General features: G+C 40.4%; 2 protein-coding genes across 3 annotated transcripts in view; both read left to right on the top strand.

The window, feature by feature from the left end:
• The window catches only part of LOC143124499 (complement C3-like), a 26,559-nt gene extending 10,999 nt beyond the window's left edge, over positions 1-15,560 (top strand). For both annotated transcript variants that reach the window (XM_076286082.1, XM_076286092.1), the window contains 22 exons: positions 1-106; positions 1,622-1,834; positions 2,106-2,166; positions 2,445-2,531; positions 3,097-3,300; positions 3,777-3,852; positions 4,586-4,748; positions 5,376-5,471; positions 6,354-6,504; positions 7,436-7,599; positions 10,535-10,693; positions 10,854-10,913; positions 11,283-11,373; positions 11,646-11,694; positions 12,062-12,152; positions 12,696-12,785; positions 12,974-13,079; positions 13,225-13,314; positions 13,542-13,622; positions 13,915-13,998; positions 14,720-14,855; positions 15,105-15,560. The exon at positions 1-106 is cut by the window's left edge and continues 34 nt beyond it. In XM_076286082.1, the coding sequence (XP_076142197.1) occupies positions 1-106; positions 1,622-1,834; positions 2,106-2,166; positions 2,445-2,531; positions 3,097-3,300; positions 3,777-3,852; positions 4,586-4,748; positions 5,376-5,471; positions 6,354-6,504; positions 7,436-7,599; positions 10,535-10,693; positions 10,854-10,913; positions 11,283-11,373; positions 11,646-11,694; positions 12,062-12,152; positions 12,696-12,785; positions 12,974-13,079; positions 13,225-13,314; positions 13,542-13,622; positions 13,915-13,998; positions 14,720-14,855; positions 15,105-15,231 (2,485 nt within the window). In that variant the 3' untranslated portion in view covers positions 15,232-15,560. The remainder of the gene's footprint in view (positions 107-1,621; positions 1,835-2,105; positions 2,167-2,444; positions 2,532-3,096; positions 3,301-3,776; positions 3,853-4,585; positions 4,749-5,375; positions 5,472-6,353; positions 6,505-7,435; positions 7,600-10,534; positions 10,694-10,853; positions 10,914-11,282; positions 11,374-11,645; positions 11,695-12,061; positions 12,153-12,695; positions 12,786-12,973; positions 13,080-13,224; positions 13,315-13,541; positions 13,623-13,914; positions 13,999-14,719; positions 14,856-15,104) is intronic.
• A 764-nt stretch (positions 15,561-16,324) lies between these two features.
• Positions 16,325-17,500, top strand: part of LOC143118119 (complement C3-like) — a 31,299-nt gene continuing 30,123 nt past the window's right edge. Inside the window, exons 1-2 of the mRNA XM_076279310.1 lie at positions 16,325-16,407; positions 16,908-17,103. Of these exons, the coding sequence (XP_076135425.1) occupies positions 16,325-16,407; positions 16,908-17,103 (279 nt within the window). The remainder of the gene's footprint in view (positions 16,408-16,907; positions 17,104-17,500) is intronic.

The following is a 17,500-nucleotide window of genomic DNA, read 5'->3' as shown; positions in this document are numbered from 1 at the left end:
CACAAAGAGCTTCTTCATCGACCTGCGTCTTCCTCACTCTGCCAAGCGGGGTGAACAGCTGGAAATCAGAACCATTCTCCATAACAACCACATGGACGCAATGAAGGTAATGGCAGCAATGTAGACGACAACACAACTTTTATTGTTGTTATTAGTATAGTATAGGTATAAGTACCGGTAATAAGTATAAGTAAGTTCTTTCATTATGTAGATGACAACACAGTTATTATTGTTACATTGCTGCACTCAGCAGTTGTTCTTCACAAAATCCCAAAGGACTCTATGAAGGTAATTCAATTAAGTTTATTAAAACGACACTTTATATTACTGTATTCTGTACAGTATACTGAACACCTGGGCCTTAATGCACTTGAAGGGTCAACTGAGAACAAGCAAAGATAATGAGCACAGTCCACTATGTGTGTGCTAACGCTAAGATGTGCGAAGATAATGAGCACAGTCCACTATGTGTGTGCTAACGCTAAGATGTGCAAAGTAATTGTGCCGATACCATGGGGAGGATCCTACAGTACGTGCAGGCACGGTTGTGTGAGCTCAAATGCTCCCACACACCAAACAATAATTTCAGTCCAACGCTTGTTGCTTTGTTCAGTTTTTCCTCAGCATAGTCTTTCTATATTTTCCTTCTTTTTGGACAAAAAAAACTGAGAGTACCGTTAAAGTTAGCAGAGGCCGTACACTCTGGTACACAACAATGTTCGTGATATTGTTTTTGTTGCCTTTGGAATACAACTTTGTTGTTATTAAGGCTCATGTTTATTTCAATCTGTCAAGCGGTCAGTGATCAGGTAGGCTACGTAAAGTGAACAAGAACCCCTCCCCCTTTATTTGTCACATCTCTAGTGGGTGTGTAGGGAAATGAGAAGTGTATCTTAGGGTTGACAGGGCCTGCATACAGATTGTCCCCATAATCTATTTGGTAGTGTCAAACAAGAAGAAACAAGATCTGAAATATCCAACATGTTTTTTTTTTTTTCACCCTGTGATATTAAATATGATGTAACGTAAGATTACATGGTAGCAGTAGTATTTCATGAAAACCAGTCATAGACTGGTTGTTGTTTGATTCTGGACTTGCAATTCAACATTGCAGTGCAGAGTATGAGCCTATCCCCATTGTCTGTCCTGTTCCTGCCATATGTGTGTGTCTGTGTGTGTTGAGTTGATAGATACGGAAATGGAGATGTGCTAGTGAGCGCTAGCAGCTTGATTGCTAGCACGCTTGACTCCTGATCCGAGGTGCTGCTGTTTGTGTGTGCGAGGCCGGGCAGGTGCAGGGCTGAGTGGTTCAACACAGCGCAGGTTACGCTGACAGATATGAGGAATGAGTTGGTCCCCATCGTGTTCCGTGTCCCTGTCATAGGTAGATATGGAGAATGAGTAGATATGGAGAATGAGTAGATATGGAGAATGAGTAGATATGGAGAATGAGTAGATATGGAGAATGAGTTGGTCCCCATCGTGTTCCGTGTCCCTGCCATAGGTAGATATGGAGTATGAGTGTTCCGTGTCCCTGCCATAGGTAGATATGGAGTATGAGTGTTCCGTGTCCCTGCCATAGGTAGATATGGAGTATGAGTGTTCCGTGTCCCTGCCATAGGTGCGGGTGGAGCTGTTGGAGACGGAGCACGTGTGCAGTGCGGCCTCAAAGAGGGGCAGCTATCAGACGACAGTGGAACTGGAGGGCATGACGTCACGAGACGTCTCCTTCGTCGTCATTCCCATGATTCTCGGCACCCACACGATTGAGGTTAAGGCGGCGGTATTCGACGCATTCTACGGTGATGGCATCAAGAAGGAACTACGTGTAGTGGTGAGTCCTGGGGTAGCGGAGTAAAAACATGACAAACACATCATGCATGGGTGTGATTATTATTATTATTATTATTATTATTATTATTATTATTATTATTATTGTTGTTGTTGTTTCATTATTATTATTATTATTATTATTATTATTATTATTATTATTTAGTTCATTGCACAGTTGTTAATTATTATTGACATAACTAATGTGATGTGCCTATTATATGTTCGATATATCGTTTGATCTGAGGACTGTGATGAGTGTTTCTGCCTTTCAGCCTGAGGGAGTGCTGACAAAGATCCAGGTCGACAAAATTCCACTCAATCCATCTCTGCACGGTGAGTGGGCTGAAGAGTACTGTTTTTAAAGTACTTTGTTAAACACACTTTAACTAATACCTTTTACTACAGTAGTTTGAATTAATTTAACAGTCTCTTTACTGGTTTTTTAAAACTTGTCTGACACAAATCACAGATCCAGAGACATTATTCTAGGTACTTTTCTGATATTAGAAGGATAGAGAAAGAGAGAGAGAGAAAAGAACAATGATTTTTTTTATATGCCTTTACATGTGTGTCCTGTGGTTCCAACCACCTCTGTGTGTCTTTGGTAATAGGAGGGGAACAGAGAAGTGAAGTCAAGTTTCAACACCTCCGACGCCAAGTGCCAAACACACCGGCAAGCACACACATACGAGTACAAGGTAATTCAACAGTGTGTACACACACACACACACACACACACATACAGCAAGACAACCCAGATAAGGAGAGTGTTTTGGCATATTCCAGATGGGCGTGCTTTGCCTTGGGGCTGAAACATGTTGGTACCTTTTGTCCAGCCTCTAGGCTATTGGATTTGCAACATTTCAACAGCCTTCCTTTTTTGGAAGTGAAAAAGTAATGAAAAAAAGGAATATGATCTAATTGTTGTCATTCAGAGCAATGAAGCAGAAATGCTATTATGGCACTCATTTATATTACAGGTAAATAAACACTGAATATGTGCTGTAACTATTAAAGCAGACAAGCAAGAAATTCTCTTTTTTCAGTGATGATGAGTACATTTCAGGAAAGTCTCTCTCGTGTCATGGATTTTTTATTACCTCTGCGACGACTTTCAGGCATGTGTATGTCACACGATTAAACCCTGATTCAGTGCTGGTCTGTCCATGTCGATATCTTAATATCAAAAGTCACCAGAAATGTGTAGAACCACAGCTTAATATATATTTTTTCCTCTTATCCCTTATTTTTGCCTTGGTGCAGGCCAGGAGTTGAGCGATATCATTGTGAACGCCATCAGTGGAGAGTCTATGGGCTCTCTCTTTAATTTTCCCTATGGGAACGGAGAAGAGAATGTGGTCAACATGGCAATGAGCCTTATTGCCACTCATTATCTGGACCGTACCAATCAGTGGGACAAAGTGGGGGTGGACGAAAGAGCAGTAGCAGTCAAGTACATCCAAATGGGTAAGTCCCATAGCCTCTAGATTGTATTGATTAAGGTATCAGGACAATCACTACTATCTTCACTCAAGTTTGATTTGTTGATGTAATATGTTGTTTTGATATCCATGTGAAGAGTTTGTTTACTTAGAATGGTACATTTTGAAGCATGGATACATGAATATGTTGACGAAAACATGGCTAAACACACAAAAGAGTCTTTTTAGACACTGGTATTAGCAGGATATTGACAAGAAAAGGAAAAGAATGTTTCAACATGAATGTCTTCATCAGGGTAATGGATCAGGGACAGATATAGAGATAGAATCATAGAATTCATGTTGAAATGTTGATAAAAGAAAAATAGGAGTTACACCTAGTGTGCTCTTTGCTTTTTTCCTGCAAAGCTAAGTCACTCAGTCCAGCAGTTTTGGACTGCAGATTTTGAACAGTCTTGATGTAATTGTTTACGCTGAGATTCCCCTCGTTCCCTTGCTCAGGGTACCAAAAGCAGCGCAGTTTCCGTAAACCTGATGGCTCGTATGGAGCGTTCCTTAAGACGCCGAGCAGCACCTGGTGAGCCGCTCCCCTTTATAGACTTCTGAAGTTCGCCTACAAAAGATAGATAGATAGATAGATAGATAAATAGATAGATAGATACTTCATTGATCCTCAAGGGGAAATTCAAGGGTGTCAGTAGCATACAGACATAACACACAACATGCACTTACAGCAGAAATGGTAAACATAAGTATAAGTATAAACATATAACTAAACTCCACTGTACAATAATGACAGTAGAAGATAAGAAAGATAAGAAAACTAACAAAACTAAATACTAAATACACTATATAAGTTAAATTAAGAAAGTCCAATGTGCTTGAGGGTGATCAAGCATAAGACGCTTGTAGTGACAGGGCCAGGACTGGTGAGGTGCTAAAGGGAGTGAGTGTCATGGTGAAGGTGCAAACAGTAGTCCAACCATAGTCCTTAGTTATGTGTGGACTACTGTTTGCACCTTCACAAAAAAGGGACCCAAAGCTGCCTTTTTTGTCCATATGAGGATATCCGGATCTCTTTATTTGGGCAAAGATGGCAGTTTTGGGTCCTTTTTGTAGGCAAACTTCAAGGGTCTATATATCTATTACCTTTTTTCTTCCTGTCAGAAACTAATGTGACAAGCCTACAGGATTAAATAATCTCGTTCTACTTCTTGCCAGAATGTAGGCCATTTTCAAATGGCCTGTGAGAAGATGACAAACCGTGTAACAATTTGTGTATTGTCTGCCATTTACTGCCTTGCATTTAGGCTCACAGCCTTCGTGGTTAGAGTGTTGTCCATGGCTGATGACATCATCAGTGTTGATGAGGAGCTGGTGTGCAGCGCCCTCCAGTGGCTAGTCCTCAACACTCAGCAGGCGGACGGGTCCTTCAGAGAGTATGCACCAGTCACGTTTGTCATGGACAGCACAGTGAGTTGAGTGGCATGGTAAACGGCCAATCTCCTCCTCCACAGCCTCTCCTAGGGGCTGAACTTCCCGCTCCAAAACCCTTTCTGCCTAAACACAACAGCATAAAGTTCATAAATGTAAACGGACCATGCTTAGCCTTATTCCTCTTATTAAGTCATACATACATTGATATTCACAAAAGGTTAGATTGAAAAAAGCCACTGCAGTCATTCATGCACAAAATTACCAAAATTATTATTTAGGATTTTAGGTTCATTGACATTAGCTCCAGCATGTATCGAGTTATATATCAAATAACACATATCTTGGTTATTACACCAAGTACATTTCTGCAGTGCATATAAGTCTTATGTACCATTGGGACTCTTCATTATTCCCACATTTTGACAGAAATATAACCATTGAAATATTACCTGTTCCCTTTTTCCTTTCCAACCTCTATATTTCTCTACAGAGTGGAAAATCCTCTTTTCTATCTCTTGTCTGCTTGCCTGTCTAGCTTCTCTGTGAGGAAACAGCCGACACTACAACACAATACCAGGACTTCACAAGTTCAACCACCTTCATAAAGGTTTCTCTCTGTTCCCCATTTAAACAAGCGCTTAATGAATGCCCTCTAATTCGCAGGGCAAAGTGTATGGGAAAGACTCTGATGCCTCTCTGACGGCGTTTGTGCTCATTGCCATGCAGGAGGGCAGGAGATTCTGCACAGAGCACATGAGTGTGAGTGAGACCTGATTGTCCTCATTTCATGATTTGTCCCCTCAGGTGATAGTATATCAGCATCAGTTTTTTATTTATATTTTTATTTATTTATTTAGATAGATAGATAGATAGATAGATAGATAGATAGATAGATAGATAGATAGATAGATAGATAGATAGATAGATAGATAGATAGATACTTTATTGATCCCCAAGGGGAAATTCAATTGTTTATTTAAAAGGCACAACGCACATTCATTTAAATTTTTTTGTTTACACTCAAAATGTATCAGAATTAGCAAAAAAGCTTATTTTCATTGTCCCTTGGCAGGTCAACACAGCATCACATTACATTAATAAAAATAATGCAAGAAAGATAGAAAGCAAATTAAGAAGGCAGAGAAAAGAGCAAGGGACCGTAAAATAAATACAAAAATAAGTACAATACAAAGAACATAGGATAAGGTAAACCAGCTATTGATGATTGCAGTATTGATTGTTTTTAATCCATCTCTTGAGTGTGGTTTTAAATGATAGATAGCTGGTGCTTTCTCTGAGTTCAATAGGAAGGCTGTTCCAATAATTTGAGGCCCGTATTGACAAGACTGTTTGGCCAAACTTACTACGATACTATACAACACAGTCTCCTCTGGTGGCTGCCCTAGTTGGCCTGCCACTGCTGTTCTTCTGTTGTATAAAGTGTGTATATGTATATAGTGTGTGGACAATCAATTGACGTGGTTCAAGTGCTCCTGCCAATAATACAATAATAATTTCCAGTGGAAGCACTTGAAACTAATCAAATCTGTTTGAGGAGAACAGTGACCAGTGAGAAGATCAGAGTTTTATGGTTTGCTGTGAACGTGCCCATTAACCGTTTGGTTTGTCTTATTATTACAGAGTCGACTGGTGAGTATGGGGAAAGCTTCCCGGTACCTGCATCTGAGAATCCTTACACTAAAGAACCCATATGCTGTGACGATAGTCTCTTACGCCCTCGCCGACTCTGGAAAACTTCACAAAGACATTCTCTTTCAACACGACCTAGATGGTGAGTGGAAAACATGTAACCTGTGTGAGAAGGACATACATGTAGATGACTAACAGCCTGTGAACAACAGATTGACCCATATGTGTGACTTTACTACAATATACCTACTTGGAGAGTGGGTATCAAGAGAGTTCCATTTACTGTTGTTGTCAGACCCAGCACTTTGATAAATGTCTAAAAAGCAAAGAGTGTGTAAGATGAAGATAAAGAGAAAATACTAAAAGAAATAGCGCCCTGGGCCACGCATGATAGCCTGGCTCCGCCTGGCCCCGTCTGTCTACGTACTTCTGCTCGATTTCTTTTCCTTACAGTCAGAGAGTCTGGTGTCCAGGCTACACGCATGGTACAGACTATGGAATACAACCCTAGCGGCGCCCCTGTTTAGCGCCCTTCATGCTTATCTGGCACCCACATGAATAATTGTGAGCTTTTCGCTGATTGGCTGCCTTGGGGCCAGAGATCCCTCATAACAGGCTCCAGCAACAACCTGAATCGGGGGGATCGGACATATGGTTTGCGTCACAGTCTATTTTTGGCATCAGGGCCCCAGCTGTGGCGCAACTGGCTGGGGCACCTGCACCGTACGCCGGCGTCCCGGGTTTCGATTCCCGCCCTGTGATCCTTTCCGGATCCCACCCCTGCTCTCTCTCCCATTCACTTCCTGTCACTCTCCACTGTCCTATAATTAAAGGCATATTTTTGGCATCAGTCTGTCTGGACATTTTTAAGTGGTTATTTCAAATCTCCTACATTTGCAAATGAAGGATTGACAATAGGTTCATGGTAGCTTTGTGGCCATGCACCGAACTCTTCATATTCAACAAAAGTCAAGATAAAATAATTTTTCCATTCCATGTCTGCTCTAAGGCATTTCGGCTTTGGCTCTATGCAAATAAAATAAAATTGAATTGATTGACTCGTCTTCCTACAGATGGTCTGGTGTGGCCAGTTCCTGGCGGTCACCGGTATACTCTGGAGGCCACAGCCTACGCCCTCCTGGCCCTGCTGCGGATGAGGGAGTTTGATCGGGCCGGCGACGTCGTGCAGTGGCTTGACTCACAGAGGAGGAAGGGAGGAGGCTACGGCTCCACTCAGGCACGTTTCTATTCCTGTCTGGATTAGACATAGACAGTTTCACACAGGCACGTTCCTATTCCCGTCTGGATTAGACATAGACAGTTTCACACAGGCACGTTCCTATTCCAGTCTGGATTAGACAGTTCCACTTATAATAATAATAATAATAATAAGCTTTATTTGTATAGCACCTTTCATACACAGAATGCAGCTCAAAGTGCTTTACATTTGAAGCATGTAACAAAATAATAGTCAGTCAGTCATTATCAATCACATTTCTGTCATAAGACTGGCAGCCTTAACCCTCTTACCCCCCACAAGCACGCCATATGGCAACTGTGGCAAGCAAAAACTCCCATATTCCAGGAAGAAACCTTGAGCAGAACCTGACTTAATAGGGGGAGCCCATCTGCTTCTGGCTGGCTGCGCCCTCCAATAGCAGCAGATGTAGAATAATCTGAAAAAGTAGTCTACAGGATAAGATGAGTTAACTAAAAGCTTTCCTGTACAGGTATGTTTTCAGATCTTTTTTAAAAATACTTACTGAACTCGCCTGCTTGATGTACAGAGGCAGGGTGTTCCATAGTTTGGGGGCATAATGGATAAAAGCAGCTTCTCCACTTTGTTTGTGGAGCACTTTGGGTATGATTAAAAGATTAGAATTGGATGATCTAAGTTTCCTTTGTGGTTGATAAGATATTAAAAGCTCAGAGATATATGACGGTGCTATGCCATTCAGAGCTTTGTAAGTAATTAACATAACCTTAAAATCAATTCTATAGGAAATAGGGAGCCAGTGCAGTTCAGCCAACACAGGGGTGATGTGTTCTCTCTTCTTAGTCTTAGTTAAAAGTCTAGCCGCAGAGTTCTGTATGAGTGCCAATTTCTTTAGATGTTTTTTGGGAAGACCAGTGAAAAGTGCATTGCAGTAGTCTAACCTGCTAGTGATAAAGGCGTGAATTAGTTTTTCTGCATCTTGTTGAGTTAAAAAGGGCCGCACTTTGGCAATGTTTCTCAAGTGGAAATAGGCTGTTTGAGTAACTTTACTGATATGGGGCTTAAAACTTAACTCTGCATCTAAGATGACACCGAGGCTTGTTCCTTTAGGTTTGACCTGGTGTGCCAAGTTCCCCAGATTACTAAGAACAATATCTCGCTTTAGTTTTGGTCCCACCAAAAGTACCTCTGTTTTGTCATCATTTAGTTTCAGAAAATTTTGGCTCATCCACTGAGTAATGGAGGTTAGGCATGCAGTGAGGGAGCAAAGGCCATCTGGGTTAGTTGGCTCCACAGAAATATACAATTGGGTATCATCTGCGTAGCTATGGAAGTTTACATTATGCTGACTTACAGTATGACGTTTCCCAATGGAAGCATATATAGGGAAAATAGCAGGGGACCAAGGCAGCTCCCCTGGGCCACACCAAAAGGCAAGTCATGTTTTTCAGATACATGATCTCCTAGACTGATATAAAAATCTCTGCCAGTAATGTAGGTTTGAAACCAGTTTAGAGCATTATCAGAGAGACGCACCCACTTCGCAAGGCGGTGAATTAGGATGCTATGATCAATGGTGTCAAATGCCGCACTCAAATCCAGAAGAATAAGGATTGAGACTTTGTTTGAGTCAGTAGCCAGTCTGAGATCATTGACTATTTTTACTAGAGCCGTTTCTGCGCTGTGATTTGATCTAAAACCTGATTGGAATTTTTCAAGGATACTGTTTTCGTTGAGGAAGGTATTTAACTGATTACAAACAACTTTTTCAAGTACTTTGCTCAGGAACGGTAGATTTGATATAGGCCTGTAGTTGCTCAGATTGGTATGGTCAAGATTTGACTTTTTAAGTAAAGGTTTCACAACAGCGGTTTTAAAAGCAGTTGGAAATATACCTGTTTCTAATGAGGTATTTATTACCTTGAGAATAAAGGGAGCTAAGCTATCATATACTTTTTTAAGGAATCTAGTAGGGATTGGATCTAAAACACATGTTGAGGAGCCGGTTTGAGTTATAATTTTACCAAGCTCAGATTGAGTAATAGTGCTAAAGGACCTTAATTTTGGGGGGCTATTTTTGGGTGTACTATCAAACATATTACTTGTGTTACCAATAGCCTCCCTTATAGAAATGACTTTGTTTTTGAAGAAGTCTGCAAATTCTTCGCACCTTAGAGAGGATGCCTGACTGAGTGTATCAAAACTTAGGCACGTTCCTATTCTAGTCTGGATTAGACAGTTCCACTCAGGCACGTTCCTATTCCCGTCTGGATTAGACATAGACAGTTTCACACAGGCACGTTCCTATTCCAGTCTGGATTAGACAGTTCCACTCAGGCACGTTCCTATTCCCGTCTGGATTAGACAGTTCCACTCAGGCACGTTCCTATTCCAGTCTGGATTAGACATAGACAGTTTCACACAGGCATGTTCCTATTCCCGTCTGGATTAGACAGTTCCACTCAGGCACGTTCCTATTCCAGTCTGGATTAGACAGTTCCACTCAGGCACGTTCCTATTTCCGTCTGGATTAGACATAGACAGTTTCACACAGGCACGTTCCTATTCCCGTCTGGATTAGACAGCTCCTCTCAGGCACGTTCCTATTCCTGTCTGGATTAAACAGTTTCACTTCAGATATACCACTCTGTGTATGCACTTTTCTGCACCATTACTGTAAAGGTAAAAATGTAGCTAAAATACATCACATTTTACACATTAGTTCATAAGATTTGAGCTAAACTCATGTTAGTGCATCACATCGTATAATTTGAGGCTAAATAACCATGTACTGTTAATGCTGTTCATCACATAATTTCTAAGGGTTGCACTTTTTTAAAACTCAGAAATCTTCCTTATGTCATTAATAAAACATCATTGATCAATTTTATTCATTGACTGAATTACTGATCTTATCTGGAGATCATCATTTCGTTTGCCCTCCTCCTGTCTGCAGTCCACCATGATGGTCTATCAAGCTGTGGCCGAATACAGGACAAGCATGCGAATGCTGCATGAAGTCAATTTAGAGGTCAACATTGATGTGTCCGGTCGCAGCAAACCCATCAAGTGGACGTTCAATAAGGGAAATGCCTATGTCAGTCGCTCTGATAAGGTAGCCACAGAATTCATTCACATTTACACTTTTACACACACATGCCTAACATCAATACGAGTGCCAGTGTGTCACCAATAGCTATTTTTTTATATATAAAAAAATCACTTTATTTATTATCCAATTCAATATACCAATACATTGCTTTCTCCTTCCACAGCTCCAGCTTAACCAGAATTTGACTGTGACCGCCAAAGGAAGTGGAGAGGGAACATTTTCAGTAAGATTTCCCCCGTCATGGTTTTTAAACTGTTCAGTTTAAGTAAGATTTCCCCCGACATATGGTATTTAAACTGTTCAGTTTTCTCTGGACTAGTATGTCAGAATCATTTTTTTTTTTTTTACGGTAAATATGTAAATGCCAATTAACATATAAATAAATGAGGACAGTTCATTATATACTCTTGCCAGGGTTTCTTTTAGATTACTGTTAAAATACTTTTACAGCACGACATTGTGAACTATATGAGCAAAGGAGAGGCATATGATATGAAAAATGAGATGTGCTGCTTGGTTTTAACCAAAACTTCTTAGTGCTGCTACAAGTTTTGCGATGCTAATGACTGAACCTTTGCATTGTATCTGTAAGGTGATGACCTTGTACTATGCTTCACCCACGGATCAAGATAAGGCATGCAGCAACTTCCGGCTTAATCTGACTCTGGAAAAGCAGGCTAAAGGTGGGATCAATGAAGACCTGTCCATTATAATCCCCCCTGCTCTTATGGCATAGGGTTCACATCATTTGTTTCTGAATTTCCCATTGTAAATTACATATCTTTCCATTTCAAACTCAAACTGATTGCATCATCCATCTGAAGTGAGCCTAAGAGGCCGATTAATTGTATTCGGCAGCAAGGCATGCGATTTCATTTGCATTTCTCTCAAATGGCTGTGAGTAGTTAGCATAAATCCAGTATAGCTAATGTTGCTTACTTTTGTCTCTATGTAGTTTCACAATATGGAGCCAGTGCAAGCTACCTCCTGAAGATTGACATCATGTAAGTCATGAAGATCACTACCTGAGGTTGCAGAGGGTCACAGAGAGATTCAAACTACAGACCATGTTGTTGGTCCAGGATATTTCTAACTTTAATGCAGCTACAATGTGGTATATGGTGTAGATTGTATGACATAGCATTCTGATACCCGGTGGCATATTATGTTTCATCGAGTCTACATGTTCAATTAATTTGCCGTTCACTTGGTATGTCAATTATTTCTTTGGCCATCACATTATTAACATGGCTGTGATACTGATTGTCGGTTCAATACCCAGCTAGCAAACATACTAGTGGGGAAAATATGCAACATCTTATATCAGAAGGCATTACTCTAGTTTTAAAACTTTGTTTCATTTTCCCTCAGGTATATGTCTGACAACAAGGATGCCAGCTTATCTGTTCTCAGCATTGGCCAACTTACAGGATTCGTGGTGGATGTCAATGACCTCAACAGGGTAATTACATGCTTCACTACCGGTGAAAAGTTTGGGGTCACTTAGAAATTTTCATTCCACTCCATTATCGACAGAATACCAGCTGAGATTAGTTGTATTGCTTTTTTAATGAGGGCAGCAGTTTTCAGATTACATTACTGTATGTGCCTACATAATTGCAAAAGGGTTGGACATTTCTAAGTGACCCCGAATTTTGGACCAGTAGTGTATATTTTACAGTTTTCTTTTAAATAAATACAGTGTCATAAATACAGTGTCATAGAAGCGGTACAGAACTGCGGTCATTGAAAGAGACAGATGTGCAATCAGCCAGTATGCCCTCTAGTGCGTACCACTGAATCATGTCCTCAGAACCCTTAAAGGTGTAGGTTTTTGAACGTTCTAAGTTCCGCAACAATTGAAGGTTCTAAAATTCTATGTTGAATTCAATGAACCCAGATGTTCTTTAGAACGTTCATTTCTCAACATTCCCGTCACACCGGTGTGACGGTACTCCTTTAAGGGTTAACGATATCCTCACTCTCTGCTGGTCTCCTGTTACAGCTGTCCTCAGGGAGAGAGCGATACATTCAGGCATTTGAGATTGATAACATCCTATCACAGGAAGGCTCACTCCTCATCTTCTTAGACAAGGTAACGTGTGAATCTGAGGACGGTTATAAAACAACAAATAAACAAACAACAAAAAATGCAAGTAAATGAACAATATTATATAACAAAGTAACATTAAAAAAAGTAATGTCATGTATTTGCCTTAACAAGCTAACATATCAAATGGTACAGTAAATCTATCTGTAAACCTCTCTGTCTATCTTTCCCAGGTGTCTCATAAGAGACCGGACACTATTGCCTTCAGGATACATAAGATGGCGGATGTGGGGCTCCTCCAACCTGCTGCTGTTACTGTGTATGAGTACTATGATATCGGTAAGAAAACTACACACACACACACACACAGACACACACATACACACACACACACACACACACACACACACACACACACGCACACAGACACATGAGAAAGAGAGAGAGATAATGTTCTGTTTTGTTTCTCCTCCCTAATTTTTTGAGAACCATTGTGTGCAGTTTTACCACCCCGAAAAGATTGGTGGATCCTTAAACCGTCTCTGCCATAACGATGTCTGCAAATGTGCTGAAGGTGAGATGAACCAAGTTTGCATTCATTCCAGGATATAGAACCCATGACCTACTGTATCATTTGTGCAACAGGGGTTGTGTCAACCAAAACCTTTTGTAGACCCATACACAGATAATGAATGTATGACATGCTGAAATGACCGCTATGTCCCTTAATACTCAAGATATGTCTACATTTGATTAAGAATTTATTTGACATTATTTATTATTTTCATTTATTCACTGCAGAGAGCTGCAGTGTACAGAAGAAAGAAGGAATTAGTAGCCAGGAACGAGAGTATGTAGCATGTGAGGCTGGTATGGACTATGGTAAGTGTGTGTGTGTGTGTGTGTGTGTGTGTGTGTGTGTGTGCGTGTGTGTGTATGTGTGCGTGTGTGTGTGTGTGCGTGTGTGTGCGCGTGCGTGTGAGTGCGAGTGTGTGTGTGTGTGTGTGTGTGTGTGTGTACAGTATAACGATTTGATGATGATGATGAGGACGATGACAGTGGTAATGATGATGACGATGGTAATGATGATGATGGTGATGATGATGGTGATGATGATAGTGATGATGACGATGAAGGAGATGATGATATTAGGGGGATGTTTTTATATTTACAGTTTACAAAGTAACAGTGGAGAACACAAATCTGACCACTCATACAGATGTCTACTACATGCGAGTTATCCTGGTTGTCAAAGAAGGTATGGAGAAGTCATCAGAGTTCAACAATATTTTGCCCTATCATCTGCTTTGTCTGATTACAGTCAATTACTCAGTTCAACTTAAGTTGGTTTATTAAACGCTTACAGAATCCTTTCTGAAGTATAGCAAACACATCATTCTTGTCAAATAATAAATAAAAATGTGGTGTTTTTTTTTCATATTTAAAGAAAATGCACACCCGTGTCACTTGATAATGATCTGATCAACGTAGCCATTGGTTGTGTACAAAAGTGTCAGCTCACCTGACACCAGATTAGGGGGTTGTAATCAGGTCCTGAGATTTCCTTCCATGTGGAAATTTGTTTCAGTGGGAGAGTGTCCAGACAGATCTGCCAGAGCAAATACAATGAACTCTCAGATTTATCTGCTTCCCAGGTTAACAAAATGTATTTATAAGATAAAAACAGAGCAGAATCAAACCAGGTTCTTTCAAAGCATCAATTGAAGCCATTGTACCACCACCCCCACCAATAACTGTGTTGTTGAAAAGCAAATGCTGTCGGTTGATATGTTATTAGCGATCATCATCAGTAATATAGATTAAAATCAAGATCAGCACAGGAAGAAGAATCTCTGCAATCGGTCTTAGCCGTCATAAACGGTTTTAGTTTAACTGTGCACAATGTAAATAAAATAATGACATGGTATTTCTTAAAAATATATATACATTATGTAAGTCATTATATTCCTCTCTAACAGGCAGTGACGTTGGAGTCATGGGTGAAAGTCGTGTCTTTGTGGCTCATCCTTCCTGCAGAAATGATTTGGATCTGAATAAAGGCCTGTCCTACCTTCTGATTGGCCACCGAAAGGACATCACAAGGCTAGATGGGAGGTGAGGCAGAATCCTCAATTGTGTCCTGTAGTTATGATGGCTGGCAGATAGATAGATAGATAGATAGATGCTTTATTGATCCCCAGGGGAAATTCAAGAAAGCACCAGAGATTATAATTAGCCATATTCATTGCAAAGGGATCTAGACTAAAACTAGGTTTCTATTACAACTCCTATTGCTATTACTATTACTCCTACTACTGATAATAATAATAATAATAATAATTGTGTTTTTGTTTGTATGGTCAGTGTTCAGTATGTTCTTGGGGAACGCACCTGGGTGGAGTACTGGCCGACTGAAGAGGAGAATAAAGAGAAATACGGAAACCTTCAAAACTTTGCACAGGAGCTCAGTGAATGGGGGTGTCAGTACTGACGACAGTGAATGGGGGTGTCGGTACTGAAGACAGTGAATGGGAATGTCAGTACTGAAGACGGTGAATGGGGGTGTCAGTACTGAAGACAGTGAAAGGGGGGTGTCGGTACTGAAGACAGTGAATGGGGGTGTCGGTACCTAAGTCAGTGAATGGGGGTGTCAGTACTGAACTCATTGAATGGGGATGTCTTACACACTGCTAGCTGTCCAAAATGCATGTTCTTCCATCAGCCTCATTTCCAGATGTTTGATGTATTGGGTAATCCTTTTCACAGAGAAAAAAATATATGATTTCGTAACAATGCAATAATTAAATACAGTGAAAATGTGTTGGTGCAGTCATTTAAAAAAAATGTTGAGTCATGTTTGTAAGTTTGTGTTAGTCTGTATGTGTGTGTGTTAGTCAGTATTTTTGTGTACAACGTGTGTGTATGAGAGAGTGATTTAGAGAGAGAGAGAGAGAGATAGAGAGTGTGTGTGCACATGCGCCTGAGTGAGAGTTTGGCCAAAGAACTTTGATCTGTTCATCCACAGTATTGATTGACACGTTATAAGGTGCACAATGTTTTTTTATAAAAAGGAACAGAGTTTCGTACTTAGAAATACAGCTTAATAATCACATTGAACACTTTAGACAAGCAAAATCTAAATCCATACAGTAGTTTGGAATTATATTCTCCCAAAACGAGATTCAGACAAGACATGAGGTAGGCATTTCTCCACACTGGTTAATCAATCCCGCAAACAGGAATGTGGAATGTCCAGAGTTGTTTGAACATTTAGAATGTGGAATGTCCAGAGTTGTTTGAACATTTAAACCCCCATGTGACGCTCCAGCACAGACTGAACCCAGCTCATTTATCGCATCACTTTAGAAGCTCTGAAGCTCAACAAGTAAACGGTGGATTAACAGTTTCTCTAATGAAATTCTCCCAAGGGATTCAAACATCGTTGTCTATTCCATTAAGTGTCATTTCTCCATACTGGTACCTCAGCTCTGCAAACAGGGTTTGTTAAATCCAGAGTTGTTTGAAGCATATCTCAAGCTGGAGACAAATAGAGAGTCTGTTGGATTGGACGGTCAGGCCGAGACATGACGGACATGAGACTGCTGCTGGGGCGTCTGGCTGCGACTCTGTGGCTCTGTCTTCCCTCGCTCTCACAATGCAACCCACTGTGAGTACACTGGAGAGACGTGCATACAGACACACACACAACACACCTCACACACACACACACCACACCTCACACATGCGCGCGCACACACACACACACACACACAACCATTCGCACGCACGCACAGACACACAAACACTGTCTCTCTCTATTTCTCTCATGCAAACACTTTCTCTGTTTTTTGCACACACACACACACGTATACTATATTTAACTTTTTCTCTCCATAATGCCTCTCAGAAAATTACAAACAGGTGAACACACACCATTACACACATTTGTTGTAATGGTACCTTATATAATATTAGACAACAGTAGACATATTTAATAGTTGTCAGGAAAAATAAATATAACATGTAAAATATATTAAAAATTAAGGAAATGGTTGTGATGTTGTTGCAAGTTTTGCACTGGACATTCACTCATACAACAGGTATGCTACATCTCACTGTCCTACCTTTTCTTAATTAACCTTTGACCTTTCAACCCTGACCCCTCAGCTATGTGATGACGGCTCCTAACCTCCTGAGGGTGGGTGGCCCAGAGAGGGTGTTGGTGGAGGCCCAGGACTACGCTGGCGATGCCTTTGATGTCACGCTCACTGTGAAAGACTACCCACGCAAGACCACAGAGCTTGTCCGCGAGACTGTCCATCTCTGTCAAGATAATAACAATCAAGAATTGGCAGAAATTACAGTGAGTCAAAACAGACTAACAGACAATATTTGCCTCTGATTTGCTCAGAATCATTGATGTAAACTGTATCTAAAATCAACAAACTAATTGGCATCAATCAAAGATATGTATCAATGCTCTGGAAAAAATGTGCAGGTTAAAATGAATGTTCATTTATATCAAGTAAAAAGGCATTAGTTAGACATGGGTGGACAAAAGAAAGCAGACATTTAACTTGTTAGGAACACAAAAGATGATTTATGCTTAGAGTACCTCACATCTATGATGGTGACAGTGGCACATGTTTTTGGCAAAGATGCTTCAATAATTTCTGTTCGAGGCATATAATAAAAATGAGACCTACAAGGTGATGAAATAATGAAAGTATTTTTATATTATAAATATATCTATTATATAT

Source organism: Alosa pseudoharengus, unplaced genomic scaffold (assembly GCF_046254945.1).
Source record: "Alosa pseudoharengus isolate Yale_2024_CS ecotype anadromous, Long Island Sound unplaced genomic scaffold, YU_APseudo_1.1 YU_APseudo_1.1_scf_1, whole genome shotgun sequence".
Classification (NCBI taxonomy): domain Eukaryota; kingdom Metazoa; phylum Chordata; class Actinopteri; order Clupeiformes; family Clupeidae; genus Alosa; species Alosa pseudoharengus.
The sequence above is the reverse complement of the archived record's forward strand: the minus strand, read 5'-3'. Positions and strand labels throughout refer to the sequence as shown.